This window comes from Ambystoma mexicanum, chromosome 8 (genome assembly GCF_040938575.1).
Source record: "Ambystoma mexicanum isolate Mex_15411 chromosome 8, UKY_AmexF1_1, whole genome shotgun sequence".
In the NCBI taxonomy this organism is placed as follows: Eukaryota; Metazoa; Chordata; class Amphibia; order Caudata; family Ambystomatidae; genus Ambystoma; species Ambystoma mexicanum.
The window spans coordinates 621062837-621084518 of record NC_090929.1 but is presented as its reverse complement, the minus strand read 5'-3'; the positions used below and the strand labels follow the sequence as shown (position 1 = coordinate 621084518).

At 42.8% G+C, this 21682-nt stretch overlaps 1 protein-coding gene across 1 annotated transcript in view; it reads left to right on the top strand.

Annotated features, from left to right (window-relative positions):
* Positions 1 to 538: 538 nt before the first annotated feature.
* DDOST (dolichyl-diphosphooligosaccharide--protein glycosyltransferase non-catalytic subunit) overlaps positions 539 to 21682 on the top strand; it is a 320262-nt gene continuing 299118 nt past the window's right edge. Inside the window, exons 1-3 of the mRNA XM_069610325.1 lie at positions 539 to 855; positions 17065 to 17175; positions 19713 to 19799. Coding sequence (XP_069466426.1) covers positions 717 to 855; positions 17065 to 17175; positions 19713 to 19799 — 337 coding nt within the window. The 5' untranslated portion in view covers positions 539 to 716. The remainder of the gene's footprint in view (positions 856 to 17064; positions 17176 to 19712; positions 19800 to 21682) is intronic.

The following is a 21682-nucleotide window of genomic DNA, read 5'->3' as shown; positions in this document are numbered from 1 at the left end:
GCTAAGTTGAACACACAGGGACGTCTACTTTACTTGCAGAAGAGGATGTTCGCTTCACGTGTTTATATCTATAAACTGTTAAGGAGCAGATGCACCTGGGCCACGTTGACCCACGTTACAGAGTGCTTTACTTTTTTTCTTCTATGGTTCATATATATTCTTTTCTGCTTGCAGTACAGTAAAGAAGTTAATGGAAAATTACGGTCTCCGTGTCTTGACCTAAAATATAAAGCTCATATCTGCCCTCACTAAAGATGGCCCCGCTGCAACTGCCTCTTGGGTGAGTCTGGAGATTGCCGGTAAAGGCTTGGAATATCCCTCTAGTTCAGGTTTGCTAGTACACTAGTGTTTTTGGGTACCCTGCTGCCTTGCTGGCTTTCTCCGATTTGATACTTTCAAGACGGATAGGAGGGGCTAAGAGTAAGCTCTAGTAGTGGTGAATGGTGCTTCTGTCCTGACAGTTTTCTCAGGTAGTAGTGATTGGAAGCTGAAAATGCTTGTCCTGCTAACAGCGGTATGTCATTGGCCAACATAGAGCAGTTGTCACGATTTCAGGGTTAGGTGGCAGGTTTTCTTCCGTTTCTCCATGGGCGGTGCTTATTTTTTGCCGCCTGTACCCGACTCTTTCCGGCTGCTTTGGACTGTGATTGGCTGTTAGTGCTGCCGACCGCTCTTCCTGTTTCCAGAGTGGTGACGAGCCTCCTGTCCTGTTAGAGATGGCGCTGCACGGCTGGTTTGGGGTGCTGGTTTCGTTGTGCGCTTTGAGCGCAGCGCGAGCTGGGAGCAGGACATTAGTGCTGCTAGAGAGTGGAAGCTTGCGGGACTCGCACTCCATATTTTTCAAGAGCCTGCAGGGTGAGTTTTAACAATGAAGGTGCAGGAGAAAGGCTGTCACAGTTCGACTTGTGTTGGGGAAGAGGGATGCTATGCATATACCGAGGGATCTGTCACTAGCGTTTTCTCTCAGAGGGGGCGGTGGCTGTGTGAGCTTTCACTTGGCTGAATAATGGTTCCTCGGCCGATACCGCAGTTCTACGTTCAGGTGGAAGTTAGTCTTTATTTCATTCGTTTGCCTTTTGGGTCATGATGGGATTATAGTTTTGCGTGAGAACGTTGACTTTAACCCCTGGTCCTGGAGTAGAGGAACGACTTGCCCTTTAGTTCCATCCCACTTCATCTTCTCATTCAGACTTTGATCAGAAGCAGCCTGCACTGCGCGAGGTTCCATATCATTCGCACCCATCAACTTTTTTGGCAATATTAGTGGCAGATGGTATTTTAACACATACAGTACAAAAAAATTACAAAACTAGGACCATTACGCATGCAGGACACTGACCTGTTGGGAGTACTGCACAGGCCCTGTGGGACAAAAGACATGAACAACCTCTAAATTTGCATATGTAGTCACACCAGCGAAAGTGACTTCACAGAAAAGTGCACTACAAGGACTGTCATTATTATTTCACAATTGAGGGCATCAAGTGACAATACCAGAAGTTGCCATGAGCAAGTAGAGCTGCAAAATAACTTGGTGTGGGGTGAAATGGGTAAATGGTAACTTAAGTATTAAAGTTAGTCTTATATTTGTATAGCGCCGCCTGCTATTTGTTCTGGTGTGGAATATAGAGCAACTCGCTAGTCCTTATAAACTATGAACTAAATCAACTAACATCGACTCCAGATAGGATTAAGTGAGATTGAAGGATTTGTCCAGGATCATCCACTTTGGTTAAGGGTGTGAAACCGGGATGTGGGTTATTTAACACTTGATAGCATATCTTTCCGGGTTTAGTTGATGTGAGTTTCATGTGCTTAAGTAATACTTTGTTTGTTTAAAAAAAAAATAGCTTGAAAAGAACAAATTTAATAAACTAGAATTTCCATATTAAACTTAACTGTACACTATATAAATCATAATAGAAACATGTTGAGCAAAAAGTGTATGGCTTTTCCACATCCTGCATGGATGGTCACAGTAGCACAATATAAAGTAATGTGAGCTTAAACAAATCTCCATGGGGTTTGAAAACCATAGTATTTATGCCACACAGCTTGCACCGTTCCCATTTTCCATCACCCACCATACACACTTAAGGGACAAAAGGCCATGCCAATTGTCTCCTCCTTCTGGTCTTTGTCTAATTGCACCCACTGTAATGCTCTGTTGGCACAGAGCAACGTTTTGATGATTCACGGCCCCCTGGGAGAGCCAGTCCACTGCCCTGAGCTCAAACATGCTCACTAAATTGTGAGCAAGAGCTGGCAAGGCTTTAATCGTGCCCTGACCCGATGTGTGATCAATTTGGGATAGAGCTTCAATATACAGCACGGTTGGCTACCTTTTTTATTACCTTTTCGTTCAGACGAAGTTTAGGGCTGCTCAGAAGGGCTCTCCCTGACTGTTCTGTTTGCTGAAGAATCTTTGATTTGTAAATTCTGGAAGTCTCACACTTTTCTTTAACCCATTGTAGATCCTTAATTACTTCATAGTTTACAGGATTCGAAATTAGCCTAGAAGAGTATGGTTAGCTTGACTTCAGCCACCAGTATTTATTTGACTCCTCGACCCCCTCAAAAACTCTGCTCGTTTTGGACTGTGTAAAGGATCAATGGGGTGCCCATCTAAAATGCACTTTAACAGGTGTCACAGAATGGTCAAAAAGTTATATTTTGCATCTTTTGTGGCAGTTGTTTGCAGCTTGGTTAGAGTTAGCTTCTGTTTAGTGAATGATACCTGAGGCTGATGCCCAGGAGTTGCTTTTAGATCATTAAATCTGTATGTCAATCTTTGAGTTTATGCGTATTTTGGGACTGATTCCCAAACGTTGTCCAGGAGTACGTTTGACATGCTCTGGGGGAACAGTAGTAACTTGCTCCTGAGTAAGTACTCTGAAATTACAAAAGGACTCTTATTCATCAAAGGGTTTTTGACTTTATTGGTTGGACCGAAGACCAACAAAAGTGGGTCTTCCCATTTGTGTGCTAAGAAGTTGTGGGTGGCTCAAGAGAGGGTGTCTGGTGAAGCACCCACAAGTGTATTCAAAGAACTTCAGAGTTGTCTTTGTATAATTTGTGAACATAAGTTCCAGGTGCAAGTTTTTTGATGTGAGGCGCAAGAAGGTTTATGTGGCTAGAAAATATTAAGGTGTCGGCAGCCCTACAGGTAAGGTGTATCGGCCACGTTTACTCATTTTAAAAATAGGCAAATGCACCCAAAAAAGAAAAATAGGGGGTAAAAATACTTCTAATAAAAAATGGGAAACCAGTACATAGGGAAACCAGTACATAGGCAGACATGAAGTGTAGAGGTGCACTCTTATTATTAGCAAATTATGGTTTATTAATGATTCCACCGAATTCCCCTTTGTGCTCCTGTGTAGGTCTTGGCTAAAAGACCATAACAAAATAGAATAAGAGAAAAAGGTCCACCAATGACCTGGTGGACAAACACAGGCCACACTTATGTCTGACAAACAGTAAATATTACATCAATTTTAAAGCAAATATACTATTTTATTTTAGTTGCTTTCCTTCAAGACAACTTTCTTTTCTGAGTTTCAAATATGTATCCTGCAATGGTTTACATTTGAGGTACACTTCACAAAAGGTAAGTACATTGTGTATTACACAAGAAAATAATTTCAGCAATTTATAATCGTGAAAGAACATAAAGGTTTATGACATTGGTATTATCTCAGTCAAAAACATGAGGTTCAAATTCGTACAAAACAAATGTACGGCGCGTTTCGGGACTAGCCCTTTTTCAGGTACAGTTTTCAAGCTTTACTTTTCCTGTAGTTGAGAATATAGTGCTTATATTCAGTTTAAGAATGTCGATTAGGTTTCAACAATAACTGATAAAATTATTCAAAAATACACAACTGACCTGTGTTCTTAAAGTGCCAATGGTGACCGGACCAAATTATGCAGGATCTAAAGGCTGATTAGATCTTCTAGATGTTAGTTATATATAGAACTGATAGTGGAGAAATACATATTTACAAAAACTAATCATGAGTCTTGCGTGTACAAAAACCACGAGTGGGACCCAGGCGCTCTAAAAAAGCGCTGGGTCCCACTCCACGGTTATTTCATCCGTTTTTCAAAAGCATAACATTCAGCTCACTGTGTTCCCATGTGAGTGATTCAGTATGGAGATTTCAGTGCAAAAAGCGTCATTTGTTAATTTCGGCTACATATTAGTGATGGTATTGTCCACGTTTGCCTTTCGATATTATCCACAACACCGTTCTGTAAATGGTGACAATGAGTGTTGATTACAATATTATCTGAACTGCTCCTCGTTCGAGCTTTGGCTAATTTAGCAGTGCAGTTGTACCCGTTTGATGTACGGCCAACTTACTTGTATTACTTGATGTTAGACGGACGACTGGCTGTTGGAATCGTCTTCGTGTTGCGTTCGCAATGTAAAACTAGACGTTCCTATGTCTACTCAAACCCAGAGGGACCCAGTTGGTTATTCGTTGTTACCGCAATCTTTCTCGTTAATTTCTTAGTGTCCCGAGAAGACGCGTGAGCGTTTTCGCTGTCTATTAGAGTAACGTTGTTGGCTAGGCAACCACAAGAGTTGTTGGGTAATTTTGCATCTAACTACAAATCTAGTCGATGCAGGGCGCCATTTTGAAGTGTCATGCCCCATAACAGAACTCAATGTGTTATAAATATTCGATTGCGTTGTGAATAATTAGTTAGCAAAAAAGCGCACTGAATTCAAGATTGTAAGTTTCCATCATAGCAAGAAAAATGAAACTCAAGTCTTTTTTTAATCCAACGCAGTGGAAGAAACACAGACAACTGAATCAGGATATATCGAAATGAGACCAACCAGCACTTTCATACCTCCGATTCAAAATACCATTCCAGACTCATACCATTCTAGTCTCATTTCAAAGACAAGTGTTGAATGATTTATCTAAAATCAACTTCCGGAAGAGATCTCATACTAATTTTTTACACAGAGAACAAGTACTAGATTGTCTGTGGAGTAATCCTGATTTAACAATTAAACCAGCCGATAAAGCAGAGCTCTTGTTATAATGGATACAATCCAATACAAGATGGAAATTGAAAATCAATTACAAGACTCAGACACATACTTAGAAGTCTTTACAGACCCCACTAAAGCTGTGCGCAGTATTATTTCATTAGTGCTGGAAGAAGCAGTAACTGAAAATTACATTAGCTATCGAACTAAACAATTTCTCACCAACCTTCATCCATCTATGCCAGTAATTTACACTCTTCCAAAGATACACAAGAACCCTTTGGATCCACCAGGGAGACCCATTATAGCTGCTATCTAGTTTGCTAGAACCTTTGGCCCAATACATTGACAGTGGTACAGCCGCTAACACGAACATTCCCAACTTTCATCAAAGATACAAATGAATTCTTAAACTACAGAACATTCAATTCAATAAAGCAACCAACATTCTGTTCACTATGGATGTAGCTAGCCTGTACACAAACATCACACATCAGGGAGGACTTGAAGCTATGGAATGGCTACTTCTCAATACGTCAGAAACATGCCCTGCAGATTGTCTTTTTGTCTTGAAACTATTGAAGATCGTGTTGAATAACAACTTTTTCATGTTTGAGAAAAGATATTTTGTCCAGATCTCTGGTACTTCTATGGGGGCATCCATAGCGCCTACTTATGCTAACACCTATATGGCATACTCAGAAGAAAAAAACGTGATTAACAATAAATGGAACCAACATTTGAAAATTTTTGTGAGATATATTGATGACCTTTTTGGGATCTGGGAAGGTAAGAACTAAAAGATTTCTTTGGATTCATGGACACAATGGCCCCAAGGATCAAGTTTACCTCAAAAATGAGTAGGACATCGATTGACTTTCTTGATGTAAGAGCCTACATAAAAAATGGGAACCTATTTACGATTTTTACAAAAAGACAAACAGCCTGCTACACGCAAGACGTTTTCACCCAAGGAACACAATTTCAAGTAATCCATTGAGCCAATTCTTAGATATCGCAGAATTATCTCAGATGAAACGGATTACAGGAATAAGTCCCAAGATTTGGCCAAAAAATTTGAACAGAGGATACGATCGAACAAAAGTAGAGCAAAGTGCAACCAAAGCTATACAGATCCAAAGACAGGAAGCACTCAAACCACAACAAAAGAGAGAATCAAATTTATCATCTTGGAGCAGGTCCTTCTATGAAGGAGAGATGGCAATCTGGCAAAAACTGTTACAAGGTGAACTTTTCTGGATTGACAAATTAGAATCAGTGTACCCAAAAGAAATGAACGTTGATTGAGACATGAGTTGTCATCTGTAAATCATTTAAAGCCATATATTTGAAACTGTATAACAACCGCTGTGAGTGAAACCTGACCCTTATTGACAATATGATGTAAACTTACAATCTTGAATTCAGTGCGCTTTTTTGCGAACTAATTATTCACAACGCAATCGAATATTTATAACACATTGAGTTCTGTTATGTGGAATGACACTTCAAAATGGCGCCCTGCATCGACTGGATTTGTAGTTAAATGCAAAATTACCCAACAACCCTTGCGGTTGCCTAGCCAACAACGTTACTCTAATAGACAGGAAACGCCCACGCGTCTTCTCCGGACACGAAGAAATTAACGAGAAAGATTGCGGTAACAACGAATAACGAACTGTGTCCCTCTGGGTTTGAGTAGACATTGGAACGTCTACTTTTACATCGCGAACACGACACGAAGACGATGCCAACAGCCAGTCGTCCGTCTAACATCAAGTAATAAAAGTAAGTTGGCCGTACATCAAACGGTTACAACTGCACTGCTAAATTAGCCAAACCTCAAGCGAGGAGCAGCTCAGATAATATTGTAATCAACACTCATTGTCACCATTCACAGAACGGTGTTGTGGATAATATCGAAAGGCAAACGTGGACAATACCATCACTAATATGTAGCCGAAATTAACAAATGACGCTTTTTGCACTGAAATCTCCATACTGAATCAACCATCACATGGGAACACGGTGAGCTGAATGTTATGCTTTTGAAAAACGGATGGAACAACTGTGGAGTTGGACCCAGCGCTTTTTTTAGAGCAACTGGGTCCCACTCGCGGTTTTTGTACACAAGACATGATTAGTTTTTGTAAATATGTATTTCTCCACTAGGTATCAGTTCTATATATAACTAACATCTAGAAGATCTAATCAGCCTTTAGATCCCGCATAATTTGGTCCGGTCACCTTTGGCACTTTACGAACACAGGTCAGTTGTGTATTTTTGAATAATTTTATCAGTTATTGTTGAAACCTAATAGACATTCTTAAACTGAATATAAGCACTATATTCTCATCTTTATTCTCAACTACAGGAAAAGTAAAGCTTGAAAACTGTACCTGAAGAAGGGCTAGTCCCGAAACGCGTTGTACATTTGTTTTGTGAGAATTTGAACCTCATGTTTTTGACTGAGATAATACCAATGTCATCAAACCTTTATGTTCTTTCACAATGATTATACAATGCTGAAATTATTTTCTTGTGTGATACACAATGTATTTACCTTATGTGAAGTGTACCTCAAATGTAAACCATTGCAGGATACATATTTGAAACTCAGAAAAGAAAGTTGTCTTGAAGGAAAGCAACTAAAATAAAATGGTGTATTTGCTTTAAAATTGATGTAATATTTACTGACATTTGTCAGACATAAGTGTGCCCTGTGTTTGTCCACCAGGTCATTGGTGGACCTTTTTCTCTTCAAACCAGTATATAGGACCTTGTGCTTCTGCCTTCACCCACCCAGCTTCATGAATGCGTTTGCACTAGTACTGCTCGTAGTATGAAGAGACTGCTATTGTTTACTGATCGGAAGAAGTAAACCTTTTTTAATGTGCATGAATAACTAGGTGCAAAGAAATTATCACCAAAACATTTCCCCTTTTCAGTGAAAACGTATTTACTCATAAAATACTCTCCTTGGGAATAGGACTTAAATTTTTACTTAAAATGCGGAGTAAAATACTTTCACATCAAAATCTTATTTGGAGCACTGGGTGTCATTTTGCTTGTACAATTACTCTTTTCATTTTTGACACGGAGTAAGTTACTCTACATCAGACCACAGACTTTCATTGTGTTTTTTTTTTCTGTGAATCAGGTTCAACTTGCACCCATTTGCTTACAGTAAGAAAGGTTAAACGTGATTTTTTTATTTTATACATACTGCTTTGTGGTACAGTTTACGGCTACAAACCTGGGTTCTTATTGAATACCTCCTTAATTAGTTGGCTTCAAATTGCTACTTGTATCAAAAACTGGTGTCCTGATTTCCCCCCTACAACCCTTCACAGCTGATTTTATTTTTAGCAACCGACAGTTATTGACATACATGGTCGTTGTGTATACAGTACATCTTGGTTTTATACATTAGTAAGGCAGGCAGTGTTACACATACATGACATTCTTCAGTTCCGTCAACCTTCCTGCCCCCCTCCCAATACGTTTGCCTTTTTTGGGCCCCACCAGATTGTGTTCGTGCTATGTCGGTGTAGAGATGTGTAGTCGCTGACCCAATCTGACTGTTTTTGCAGAGTACTTTTGGGTGGTGAATTCTCCACCACGATTCTTTAGGCCGGGTTTGATATGGTTCTAATAGTTCGCAAAATCGCTCCCCCTCTCGGCGGGCTTTGCCTCGACTGTCTTTTTAAAGGCGGCCCTTTCTAATAGGCATGTCTTTGAGAGGAGTGTGGACAGTGCGGTCTTTGAAGGTGGTGTTTGCCTACCAGTGGATGACCAAGAGTTTGCGCGCAGTGAATAGTAGAAGGCCCATGAGTTTGTGCGTTAGTGTCTGTGTGCCGGTCTGTCTAATCTACCCCTAGTAGCATTGCACTGGGGGTTAACGCAACGTTTCCCCCGACTAAGTCAGAGATTTGTCTATGGACTCTACGCCAATAAGGAGTGAGGGCTGGGCAAGAGCACATCCAGCGCCCATGGTGCCTATATTTCAGTCTTTCCAGAACACTGCTGTGGGTGTTAGCCCCATTTTATATGGCTTGACTGGGGTGTAGTACAGTCTTTGTAGGAGTTTGTACTGTATCTTTGTTTTTAAGACTTTGGGAGACCGCTGGAATGGCTGTAAAGCAGTTGAGGATGTCTGGTACACTTATTGGAACTCCCAGGTCCTCCGTCCATGCCATCGCTAGTGTGTGGTTTCTGCCCATGTTTGGGGATTGACATAGAGTAGAACGTACAAATACGCAGGAAGACATTAAGATGTTCCATTTCTTTCTTGCAGGGTGGAGGAGGCGGGATGCTTCTGATGGTATGACGAAGGATTGTGGCCTGTATGGTGCGATAGTGGAGCCAATTCCCCTAGCGAACTGTATCCGGGCCCCCTCCTCAGTAATGTCCATTATACGTACTTTTGCCCATTCCCGTTCCTGCTTGTGGTGTATCTTCTGTGCTTGCCCAAATGATAATACCGCCCGTATGCTAGCCCATGGTGCCGCTTTCTGTATCGTTACCCCCTGCGCTGCTCGGAGCTTGTGCCATTGGTTTATGGTCTGTCCCAATATTGGGTGCTGTTTGATTTTCGATGGGTGTGTGGTGGTATAGCCATGATTTCTAGTGGAGCCATCGGGGCTAGTTCATGACCCTCCTTCTGGTGTAATTGTCTGTGTCTAGCCAATGTTTTCATCCAGTAGATCTGGGCTTCTTGATAGGCTTTTAGTGACAGGACTATTAAACCGCCTTTCGACTTATCTGCCTGTACATTTATGCAGACTCGTGCTTTCTTCCCCCTCCAAATGAATTTGGCTATAGCTTTGGCTAGCTTCTTGAGCATTTTGGGTGTGGGGCCGGTAGACGGTATCATGGCTAGGTACGTTAACTTGGGGAAACAAGGTAATCTTCTGTGCGTTTATCCTCCCTGTCGGGGATCAGGCCAATCCTTCCCACCTGCCTGAATCCAAGCTAATGGTTTTTTATGATCTGTGGGTAGTTTAGATCGGAGTACGCCCAGCTGGGTGCTAATGTTTATCCCCAGGTATTTTATATGCCACATTTGGAGGGTGAACGGGGCCACCCTGCCTGGGTCCCATGGAATGTCTTTCCTTGGGGGCATTACTTCAGACTTGCTCAAATGTTTCTTATATCCTGCCATCGGGCCGAATTTCTGTAGTAGGGTCCTAATATATGGAAGGGACGTAGGGCCATTACTCGTATAAAGTACATCGTCTGCCTAGAGGGATATGCACTGTTCTTCTGTACCTTGGCATATACCCGTCCACACGGGTTCTATGTGTAGTTTGATCGCAGTGGGGTCAATGGACAGAGCGTAGAGAAGGGGTGACAATGGGCATCTGGTGTGTTCCCGATTGTAGGTTGAACTTGGGGGAGGTGATTCCATTAGTGACCACTGACACCACTGGTACAGTAGCTTGATCATTGAATGAGACGTGGAGGGAAGCCATACCTGGGTAGGACTTGGAACATGAATTCCCACTGTACCTTATCAAAGGCTTTCTCTGCGTCGACCGCCATTATCACATCTTCCGGGTCCCTGTCTCCGGCTATTGCATGTAGCAGCTTGGGTGCCTGTGTTTTAAGAAGCCCGTTTGGTCTTTATGGATTATATGTGGGAGACATTTTTCTATTCGCTGCGCCAGACACTTCGCTAATATTTTGTTGTTTGAATTTATCAGCAAAATCGGCTAGTCGGAGGCGCATCCCTCCGGGTCCCTCCCGCCCTTATGGAAGACTGTTTGCTGCTAACGTTGATTGCTGGAGATGCCTCTGGGTCACTGCCTCTCCTTATTTGTGTTTGTATAGGTCAATGGGAACCCCATTGGGGCCTGATGCCTTCCAAGGGGAGAGCGAGGCGATCGCACGTGTGATTTATTGGGGTTGTGATGTGGGCACCTAGATCGTCTAGCTGGTCTGCGAGTATCTTGGGTAGCGTTATAGAGTCAAGGAATGCCTCAATGTCTTGCGGTGTGCAGGAGTCGGAAGCTGTGTACAGGTCGCGGTAGTATTCTGTGAATCTTGTGTTGACACTTCGTCCCCTACCACTAGGTTGCCGGTGGCATCTGATGGAAGCGATCAGTTGTACGGCCTGTCTTTGAGTGCAAGTGCCCTCATGCGCAGCGGTCTATCGCTCTTAAGGTAGTATTTTTGTAACCAGTTTGTTCTTCAGGCAGGCTTCGGCTTCTCCCCAGGTCTTGCATTTATACGACCAGTGTGATATGCATTGTCCCCTCAGGAAGGCCTTAAGGGCGTCCCAACACGCATAGGGGGAATAATCTGGCCACAGATTTGTCTCCCAGAATATATCGATGTCGTCTTGTCACCACGCTCTGGATACTGCAGGATGAGCATGTTTAGTCGCAACGTCAGGGGCTTGTGGGTTGTGACTGGGAGTGTAATTCGCCATATATAAACGGGGCATGTTCCGAGAGTGGTCGGGAGAATCGAGCAGTGAGTGACCATATGTAGTGAGTCAGCTGGAACCATCCAATAGTCTAGGCGAGAGTAGCTTTTGTGCTGATCAGAGTAGAACGTATAGTCTTGGTGCATTCCTTGGATGCTCCTCCATATATCTATCAGATGTAGGTCTGTCGTTAGTGTTCGTAGTGTTGCCCTTTTCCTCCAGTGGATGGGGTTGCCAGGGGTAGTACTTTGGCGATCTGTTAGGGTCCAGAGTTATGTTAAAATCCCTGCCCACAATGGTGAGGTTCCCCATATACTGAGCACAGGCTGAGAATGTATGTGTGGTGAAAGATGGGGTATGTCTTGGGAGCATATATGTTCAGTAATGTGATGGGGTGCTGGTAGATCTGGCCCTGAACCAGTATGTATCGTCCCTCCCTGTCCCGATTTATGTGTCGTGCCTGGAATGGGACCCATAGTGGATCAAGATGGATACCCCCTTTTTTCCTTGGAATGGTGATTGGGCTGCTGTTCCTGTGAAACTACAAAAATAATGGTGCACTGTGTTACTGAAATAAATCTGAGAAACTATAGCAGAATTGCTATGCTGTGGAACAAACAAACCATGAAAAGAGACAAACACAATCAGTTCAATTCATAACCTAATACACTTTGTGTCATGCAATGCAAGGAATGAGTAATCGCAGTAAATTACTACCTAGTCGAGCAAAATCAGCACTCCTTAAGCATAAGTGCAAGCAACTGCAACTGCCCCAGCCCTTCCGGCCTGTCTCCTTGCAACAAGCTCTCAGACCAGCTGAGCTATGCTACTGTATCTCTAGCATAATAGCAATATCGCTACTAGTTCTCAGCATTTCCCTGTCCACACACAAGCTCCTAATGAGACAGCTCCTCTTCGCAATAGCTCTATAACTGCAGTTCTCCCAGCTACACACACATCATGACTCCCACCCATCTGAGTCCTCACTCCTCCAAGAGATGGAGAGAGACTCCCCTCTGATCTATTGAGTCATCTGCTGCTCTCTCCTAATGCTGTACTCCCACTCTCCTGACAGCCAGACAGATGCTAGTCTGAAACTACTCATCGGAGACCCCCACAGTTATACATTACAATGACGCACTCTCACTGCGCGTATTCATAGGAGTCAGCATGTCTGCCCACATACACGTCTATACTTCGTGCTTGCAGACATTTGTTATGGCAGGGACTGTACCAGTCAGTGAAATGTCTTTTTAACATTCTAGGGACAGGACATCGTATCGTTAATATTACACAAGACAGCAGTCTCGTCTGCAGAACCAAAACATTAGTTCCCCTATTCAGCGAAGCACATATCCCTCTCGCCTCCAGCTCTGCCAGCCAAGGCCATCTCTTCTAGGCCAGAGAGCAGAGGCAGTTGTTATCATTCCTTCCCTCACACTGTAGATCAACAAATCGCACAGCGAGACTGGTTCGGAATGGGACAGAGCAGCTCTGTCTAGCTCCTAGAAGCACTCTAAAGCACTATACTAATATGACCAGTATACATAATTGTATAAATGCATGGCTGTTGGCAAACATGGAACCATTATAGCTAAAGCAAAACCTATTGTGTAAAATGTGTCTTATTTCTCTAGTTAAATGCATGGTCAAAATGCTTATATGAACGAAATGGAATATAATAATCCCACGATAACACATCAGAATAAAATCCAGTTTGACAGTTCCTACCCAACCGCATGTCAGTTTTTCTGATTAGACTTTGAGGTGGGTTTCTTGTAGGAATTTATATATCTCCCTGTAGGCCTCTCGTAGTTCACCATTCTCCTGCACTTTATCGGATGTCCCAGCCCCTGAATGTTGTCACTGGGGTGATTTGGGCCATTATGTACAAACTCGGGTCATTTTAACGCAGGGCCATGTCTGGTCATCCTGGGGGAGGTCTATCGTCGGGTCTGTTTGCATCAAGTGCATCCTTTGTCGCATCCCTTGGTCTTTTGGCCAGTGGGTCAACTCCCACAACATACGCTTAAACGTAAGCCTAAATACAACCATGAACAAACATTGCGTAGGGTCCAACCAGCCAGCCCTAACCCAATACTTGGCCATGAAGCACATAAATGGGATTTGTGGGTGCAAACCCTTGAGTTGCCACCCTTTGCCACATATTGTCGTAGGCATATCTGTCGGGGTGTTGGCCGCAGGTGGCAAAAGAGCACACCAGTATGTACCCCTTCATTAAGCTTAAATGTGGTTTATATGGAGTGCTGTGATTGATTTATGGACTGTGTGTAAGTTCATTCTTTGCAGCGTGCTCCCATTTGTTTGGAGCACTGGGAGAGTATTGTTTTGATGCCGTGTGGTTGAGAAGTCTCTAGGCCACCCCTTGCATTTTCTTCAATCGGGGTCCCATCCCCGTGGCCCTCTGCCTACTCTTTGCCATTTCCCTTTCTCTCGTTGTTGTTCCAGGTGGGACAAAGGGAGGTGGTGAAGTCTGGTTATTTCCATTGCCGTTTTTCTTTCTCGAGGTCTGTAGTTACCACATTGTGCTGTTGCAGGAAGCGCCACACCGATTCCGGGTCATCAAATGAGTGCCACTGCCTCTCTAGCTGAATGCACCATATCGCCGGGAATTTAAGATGGTGTTTGTGGCCTGAGGATTTAAGTGCCTCGAAGATTGGGTTGAGGCCTCGCTGTTGTCTGGAAACTTCCATCGAGTAGTCATTGTAAATCCTGATTTCTGTTTCTCCAACATGGATCGCGGTCACAGCTCTGTAGGCTTTCAGGATGACCATCTTGTGCTTGAAGTTGAGGAGTCGCATGGTCATTGTCCTGGGGTGCTTATTTCGAGCTGGTTTAGGAATTGGCACTCAGTGTACCCTCTCAATGGTAAGCTCTCGTGTGTTGATTTTATGTAGGGTATCTCGTAGTAAGTCACACATATGCTTCCAGGTCTGCTCCTTGGCAAGTTTCCGGGAGTCCGACCAGTCTGAGGTTATTCCTTCAGGATCAGTTTTCTTGGTCCTCGATCTGTAGTTGTCTGATTGTCCTCGATTGCGCTGTTCATTATCAGTCGCCCTCTCTGCTTGGGCTGCCAGCTGACTCTGTACATCATGAAGGTCACGCTTTATATCCTGAACTGTTGTGTTCGGTCCTTGAGTCCTCTGGTCTATTCTCATTTCGGCCAATATGGCCTGGAGCTGCGGCTGGACATCCATTTAGACCTTGTTTCTGCCTTCCTGATCTGCCAATCTGTGTGGTGTTGGGGCTGTCTTTCAGGCCAGGTTTGGTTATTCGAATGCATACTCCCCCCTGTTTTCCTTATGGTATGTCCCTGTATTCGCGCATGCTGGTGGGGAGGGGGGGTGTTGTCCATATGGTGATCGGGTAGCAGCAATGCCGCTGTCTGATTTGCGTGGGGGAGTTAGCACTCCTAGGATTGGTTAGTGTGGAGCGCATTTCCCTGTGGTTCCGTGCCGTTGCTCCTTAGGGTGTTGCGACCGTTGGATTTTACTTGGGGCTTATGCCTGGGTGGTAGTCACTCCCACAGCAGAGGGTGGGCAATCCGTATGCCGTCTTGTTGGTATAGTGTCCTGTCCTTCCCTTCCGCGCCTGGGAGTATGCTGGGGTGCTGGGGAGGGGACCATTCATATAGATCTGAAGGTGTTATGCCCATATTCATGCTCGCTGCTGCTGGGCATTAATCTCCTGCATGGACCCCCTTCGTCTCCCCACGTTTTGCCCGTTATTCTGGTGCCTGGCTACTTTGAACCCATAAGGCCAGGTGGATGTTGTTGCCCCCAGCACATGCATCTGCAGCTTTGCCTGCAAAACTGCTCTCGTCCAGGTCTCAAGTGCGGCATCGGTGTGGTCGCCAGGCTGTTAGGCACCTGGGTAGCTCCCACTGCACAGTACACTTGGGGGCAGTCTAGATGAAGGCCTACCTTCAAAGGTAAGGCTCCCGGATCAGGCGTTTGTTTCTGTACTGATGCAACCATATCCTCGTTTCTTTTAAGACTAGTTCCGCTGGCAGCTTTTCAGTATTCTGTTATCCCTGCCATTGTTTGTAAAGGGTTATCAGGGTTCCAAGCTGCAGAGTGCAGTGGCTTCAGGGTCCGGTACATTCCGCGAGTGTCCACTTCACGCGTGCCTCCCATGTTTTATGGCTGGTTTTGCAAGCTGGGGCTGGTGCACTCAGTAGCTCCGTTATGAATTGCGCTGGCAGTTGGCCGCGGGGCGACAGCTCCCGCTTTTGTCCCTGTTTGTCGGGCACCAGTGTCTGCGTCAGTGCCGTTCTCACTGCATCCCCCCAGTGAGCTGGGTTGTCTACTCATTGCATGCGGCCCGCTGTTCCGGTCTCTGGATGCTTGTTGTGCTGCTGGGTCTGGTGGCCCTGTCCTTCCCGGCTTTACCGGCAGTCCACATCTGACGGCGGGGATGACGGTCTCCCAAGCACCAGTGCATGTCGTCCTCTACTGGAGGCGCAGGCCGCCTGTGTTGCAGCCCCTTATGCTGCATCTCCCTTCCGGTTTTCGTTGACAGCTTGTCATCACTTTCTCGATGTTCCGACTTGCAATTTCCTCCATATTAATGTGTTCTGAAGGAGTGTCTTGTGTCAGTTTATGCCATCGTTGGCTGGAGATCTGTCAGTCCACGCCCATCTTGCTTGGACTCTCGAGCGCCCCCTTCAGCTTCTTTTGACATTCCTTGCAAACAATGAATACTGCACACAAGTAAGCCGGATTCAACGGGACTCCCTTTCCTCTTCCTTTAACCACAGCGCCTTCACCTTGCTAATTTTGGGTTCTATAACTCATGGGCCCCACTGCATGAATCCAAAACAAATCTACTCTATTTGCACCACATGAATGGGCATACTCATACAGGTTCAGGTAGTTGTAAATCAAAACCACCCCAGACCTACAGGTTGAATGACTTAATTCACTAAAATAATTAGTTATATCCTTGATCCTCTTCCCCCTTTTTTATTCTTTATAAAGCAGTTTATTTTTAGTTAATACTTTGAAACCATGGAATTGTAATTTGTTGCACAGTAAATTTTCTGCATATGATGCAGTATGGCTTTTGTGGGGGGTGGGGGCAGGTGAGGGCAGCACTTATGATAGTATGTACCTGATAATTTACTCTTCCCAAACCTGTCCTTGGTCTCTTCACTCAAACCGATTTTTAAATTTATTTCAGGTTATCCTGACATCTTCGTATGGCACTCTTATCCAGACCAAAGTTTTAGAAGTACCATTCTAAGTTTCTATTTCTTGAAGCAGAAGTAGTATGATCTCGCCAGCATCCTTTTTTACTAGACTTGTGGGGTCGCAATATTTCCCTGTGCCTTGTTACTATTGACTGCAAAATATTGAGATTGTAACCATCATTCAATCCTATAGGAAATTGTGATTTAGTCTGCAGGTTATGTCCACCCCCAGTACTCCTTTCACTACTTTGGAGTCCCTTTGAACGACTTTCCAACTTGCGTCGGATAAGGGGTGCAGAATAAGAGTCAGTGGGCCTCTGGTGGTGGGTACACATTTTAAGAGTTGAAATGTCTATGAAAAATGGCTCATAATGTCATTCAATTGAGTGATATCTTTATATTTCATTGTGCAGATCGAGGATTTGACCTTTCCTTTCGAACTGCTGATGATCCTGGGCTGTCGCTGATTAAATATGGAGAGTTTCTGTATGACAACCTCATCATATTTTCCCCGTCTGTAGAAGGTAGGTTGGCATTATGACTACGTTGTATGGTAATATCTTCACATCTGAATTCTGCTAATCACAAGTGGGTGTAAGGTTTTTGCAGTGCTCGGCTAAAGAATCTAGGCGCATGTGCAGATTTTCTTCACTGAGCACTCTAAGGTTGCAGGTGTAGCTTTTCACAAGACTTTATATTTTAGGGATCATTATTGTAAATGACGTTAACTATATTCTTTTGTTTTGACTTGTGAACGGTTTATATTTTAAAACCACATTAAAAATAAAATACAAATGAGTGCAGATATTTAAACGTTTTCGGACTGGCTAACTGAGATATTTTAAAGTGATTTGTATTTGAGCATACGTTTTGTGAGTATAAAGCAGGTACAAACACCAGACAAGTCCAACTTCAACAAGACCGGTTACTGCGAAGAGAAATGGAACAAGTACACATTTTGGTTGAAATTTGCCATTTACAAAACATTGCACAAATATGGCTGCTTAAAAGAATCGTGATGTGGGACAATTGAGGCATTAAAGATTTTAAGAACAATGAAACTGCCAAATGTGGGCAGTGTTTGGCAAAGGTGATATACCAAATGGCATTATCACAAAAACGGGAGGGAAACACCTTACCAATCGCAAAACTACATATGGTTACAAGAAAGAAGGGGGGGAAAAGGGTACCCAGTGAACAATTTTTCATTCACTATTGAGGTAATGAAAGGTGCGGTAGGCTCACAATTGAGCTTGCACTTGCTGAATAAAATTACTGAAGAACAGCTTCCTGGCTGACCAAGGCTTGAAAAGGCCTTTGAAATGTTGCCATACCTTGCAGAGAGATTGGAGAGAACTTTTGAACGTTTCCTTATTGACCAAGTTAAAAGGCTGCTGAAACATGATGACAAAGCCAGTTGCTGGAGAAAGTTTGTCTTATGAAAGCCTCTGACAGAGATGTTGCCGAGAGCCTTTGAAAAGAGTTTATTGCTCCAAAGACAAGAGGCAGACCTCCATAAACACATACTCAGCATTTCTATTCATTCAAATCTTGTAAATAAGACAGATTTATTCTCTTTCTGGTTATCATTTATGCACCAGTTTAGAGCAGATGGCCATGCAACGGTCAGTTTACTTGACGGCAATCGGAACGCTTCTTTTGATTTTTAGCTACTTGGATGTAATTGCAAGCCATGGAGAAAAGCCTCTGAAACAGATTTTTTTTTTTTTCTTTCTCTAAAGCCTTTCTGAAAGAAACCGGACACCGTGATTTAAGCAATAGTTTCTTTCTGTTATGCTTCTGCTGTGTTTTGTGCCTAGATGCTTTTGGAGCAAACGGAAGCATTGTGCACAATTAAGATGGAAAACAGAGTTACAATTGAGACTAATCTTTTGTAACAAATTATTTTAATTTCTTTTTTCTTTTCAGTAAAAGCAAACCGGTATTGTCTAAAAGTAAGTTTTGCTGTGTGCATTTATCAAAATCCATCTATATGGTGTGTTCATACACATTGAGAATAAGGTGTTCCACAATTGTTATACATTGTTTGAAACCAGACTGCTTTGCTGAACTGTTTTTGTTTCTAATAGGTCTTCTTCATTTTCGAGTTGTCATGTTTTGGTTGCATACTTTTTACCTTCTTGTGGAGACAAATCATTTTTACTCTTAAAATGTATTTACACTTAGAAAAACCGTGTTTAAAATGAGTATGCTAGGTCTAGCTTATATCCATTCAACCGTAACTTGGTCAGTGGGGTAAATTACTATAAATGGCAGCAGAGTGTTTGCTAAAGGGTGAGCTATTGTCTTACGTCAATCACTGGAGTTACAGCCTCCATCAACACTACAATTAAAACATCCAAAACCTGACTTTCCAGGAAGTACAAGCGCTGTTAAAAAATGAAAGGTACAAGTTACATTTGTAATTGAAATAGAAACACAGCAAAGCCTGTCCCTGTAGTAATAATCCAGATGGGTATCTAACTTGCTTATGGAGCGCTTCATGCATGGTGTCCAACTTGGGCACTGTGGTTATTATACCTCAGTTGAGGCCTCCTGAGTTCAGACCATTTTTTATATTTATTTTTTTTATACGCTTTGCATGAGCCTATATTGCCTCCTCTCCATGAGGAAAAGAATGGAAAAGACTAGTCAAGACTAGGGTGATGAATATTGTATGAATAATGCCTGGATTACGTACCAGTAATTTTAACAACTAACTCCATATCGTCCTCTTCAAACATTTGCTGACCCCTCCTCGCATAGCTTACATCGACAGATCGATTGGGTGCAGGCCTCTTTATAATCGTTTAAGAGAGGGAGATACGAGGGCAGGATTCTGGCTTGAGTGGGAGGGGGAATGAAGAAACGTGTGCTATTCTAGTCTGGGAATGGAAGCCTCCCAAATAGCAGGTCTTTGACGAGGAAGATAAGGTGCCACAGTAATAGAGATTACTGGTAAGAAATCTGGGCATTAGTTGTCATAGTTTTTCTTTCTTTCCATGAGTCAATCTGATGCACATTAGATTATGTAACATGGGCTTTCCAATGTCGTTTTCAGATTTTGGAGGGAACATCAATACTGAAACCATTAGCGCATTCATTGATGGTGGAGGAAGCGTGCTAGTAGCTGCCAGTTCAGATATTGGTAAGTAATTGTCAAGATGTGATGTATTGGGGAGGGAGGGTACCCTGATGTATGGTCTGTGTCCCTTTTCCACATGTCGGGCCACTGATGGGGGTGACATAGGTGACAATCAACTTTTTTCTCTGCTGTTATATTGTACCTGTAACGTGAATGGAAAGGGGTAGTGTAACGATTCAGAAGAAATAAAATTACCTAATACAAATAAAAGAAATAAAACTGATATTAAAATATTGCATTTAACACCATTGTCAGGTAAGTGAAGAATACAATGTTATGCATGTCAAGTTGTAAAGGTTAAGGTACACCTCTAAACGGCTGAATTGCTGAAACCTATTGAAATATTTTCGAAGCCATTGAAAACGCCCCATATTCTGCATCCTGTTTTTTTCATTGGATATTCTTTCAATCCCTCCGCAAGCAGCGTGCAATGATCATAGCTAAGGGGGGATTCGGGGTGGGGGGAGGCGAGTACCTCAGTGACTCTGCTTCAGTGTGCCATACTTTAACCAATGTTAACAGCCACAGGTGGAAATGTCACCAGCGATATCCGTGCAGTGTGCTCATTCTAGGAGAAGGGACTATGTGCTGCACATGTGTTTGATACTGACTCAGCCCTTCAAACCTCCCTATCCCCCACGCCACACATCAATACATTTTGCAGCACGTGGAAAATGACAGTAATACGTAACATTGGTCACATTCTCTCAAACTGGATTCCTGGCGTGGGCAGTGTTTTACCATCTGAATTATTAGAAGGGGTGGAATTGTAGCTAGAGCTAAATTGAGAATTATTTTCCTGTGGCGTCTGAGTCAACTAGTATCCGAAATCCACTTTCCATGAAGTTGCCATGTTCATAGAAGTTAAGTGTTTTTAATTTCCAGTGAAGGAAGAGGTTGTTGGATCATATGTGGTCAGTGACTCTGAAAGGCTTCATGAAATGATGCAGTTAACATAACCCGGATTAATAATTAGGGGGAGGGGCAGGACATAGTGAGAAATGAAACGGATTTAAACCATACAACATTAGGGTTTCCATGAATAGTTAAGATAATCACATTATTGTTGATATGGATTTCTAGACTATGGCCTTGTGGACAGGAGAACGAAATCTAATTGCGTGATACACACACCATCAGTTTCAAAACGATCTAGATCTATTCAATCGAAGTCCATCTTCTAGGTGTTGGGGAGAAAAATGCAGCCCATGTACTGTGGGCTACTACAAACCAATGTCCTCAAGTGATGCACACTCCTGTCCCCTGCGCACTGTAATTACTGATCAGAAATCCAGTCAAAAGTAGTCTAATTTGTAGAGTTAAATGTTCATAATTCTGAAATCATGTGATCAAACATTTTGCAAATATATATATGGTAGGTTTAATTCAACAAAGCCAATAATAAGAATATCAAAATTAATCCAAAAAAAAGCTCAACCCATTTCGGGGTTTCCCTTCACCAGGAAAAAATTTCAATCTCAACTCTTCTGTATGCTTCAACCATCTGGAGAATAAGCAAATCCCCTGTTTTCTATTCAATAATCGTTTCTATTGCACATTTCTATGGGTTACTTCTCCCATTTACCTGGCTGGCTCTCAATGTTTCTTTGTAGAGTGATCTGCCTCAATTTCATGGTATGGTGCTCCCACGATCCAATATTCAGGGTTCACCTGAATATGTGAGTTTAATAAAATGAATGCGTACTACTTTCATCTTAAGTCTACTAATATTCCTCACATTTCCATTATTATTACCAGTTCTTACCTCCAAGATAATTTATCTCGTTCAGATCTGTTTGCTATGGATAATTTTCAAATGGGAATAGGGAGGTCTGTCAATCGGCAATCTAAAAAATATATAAAATGTGTATATTATGTTGATTTAT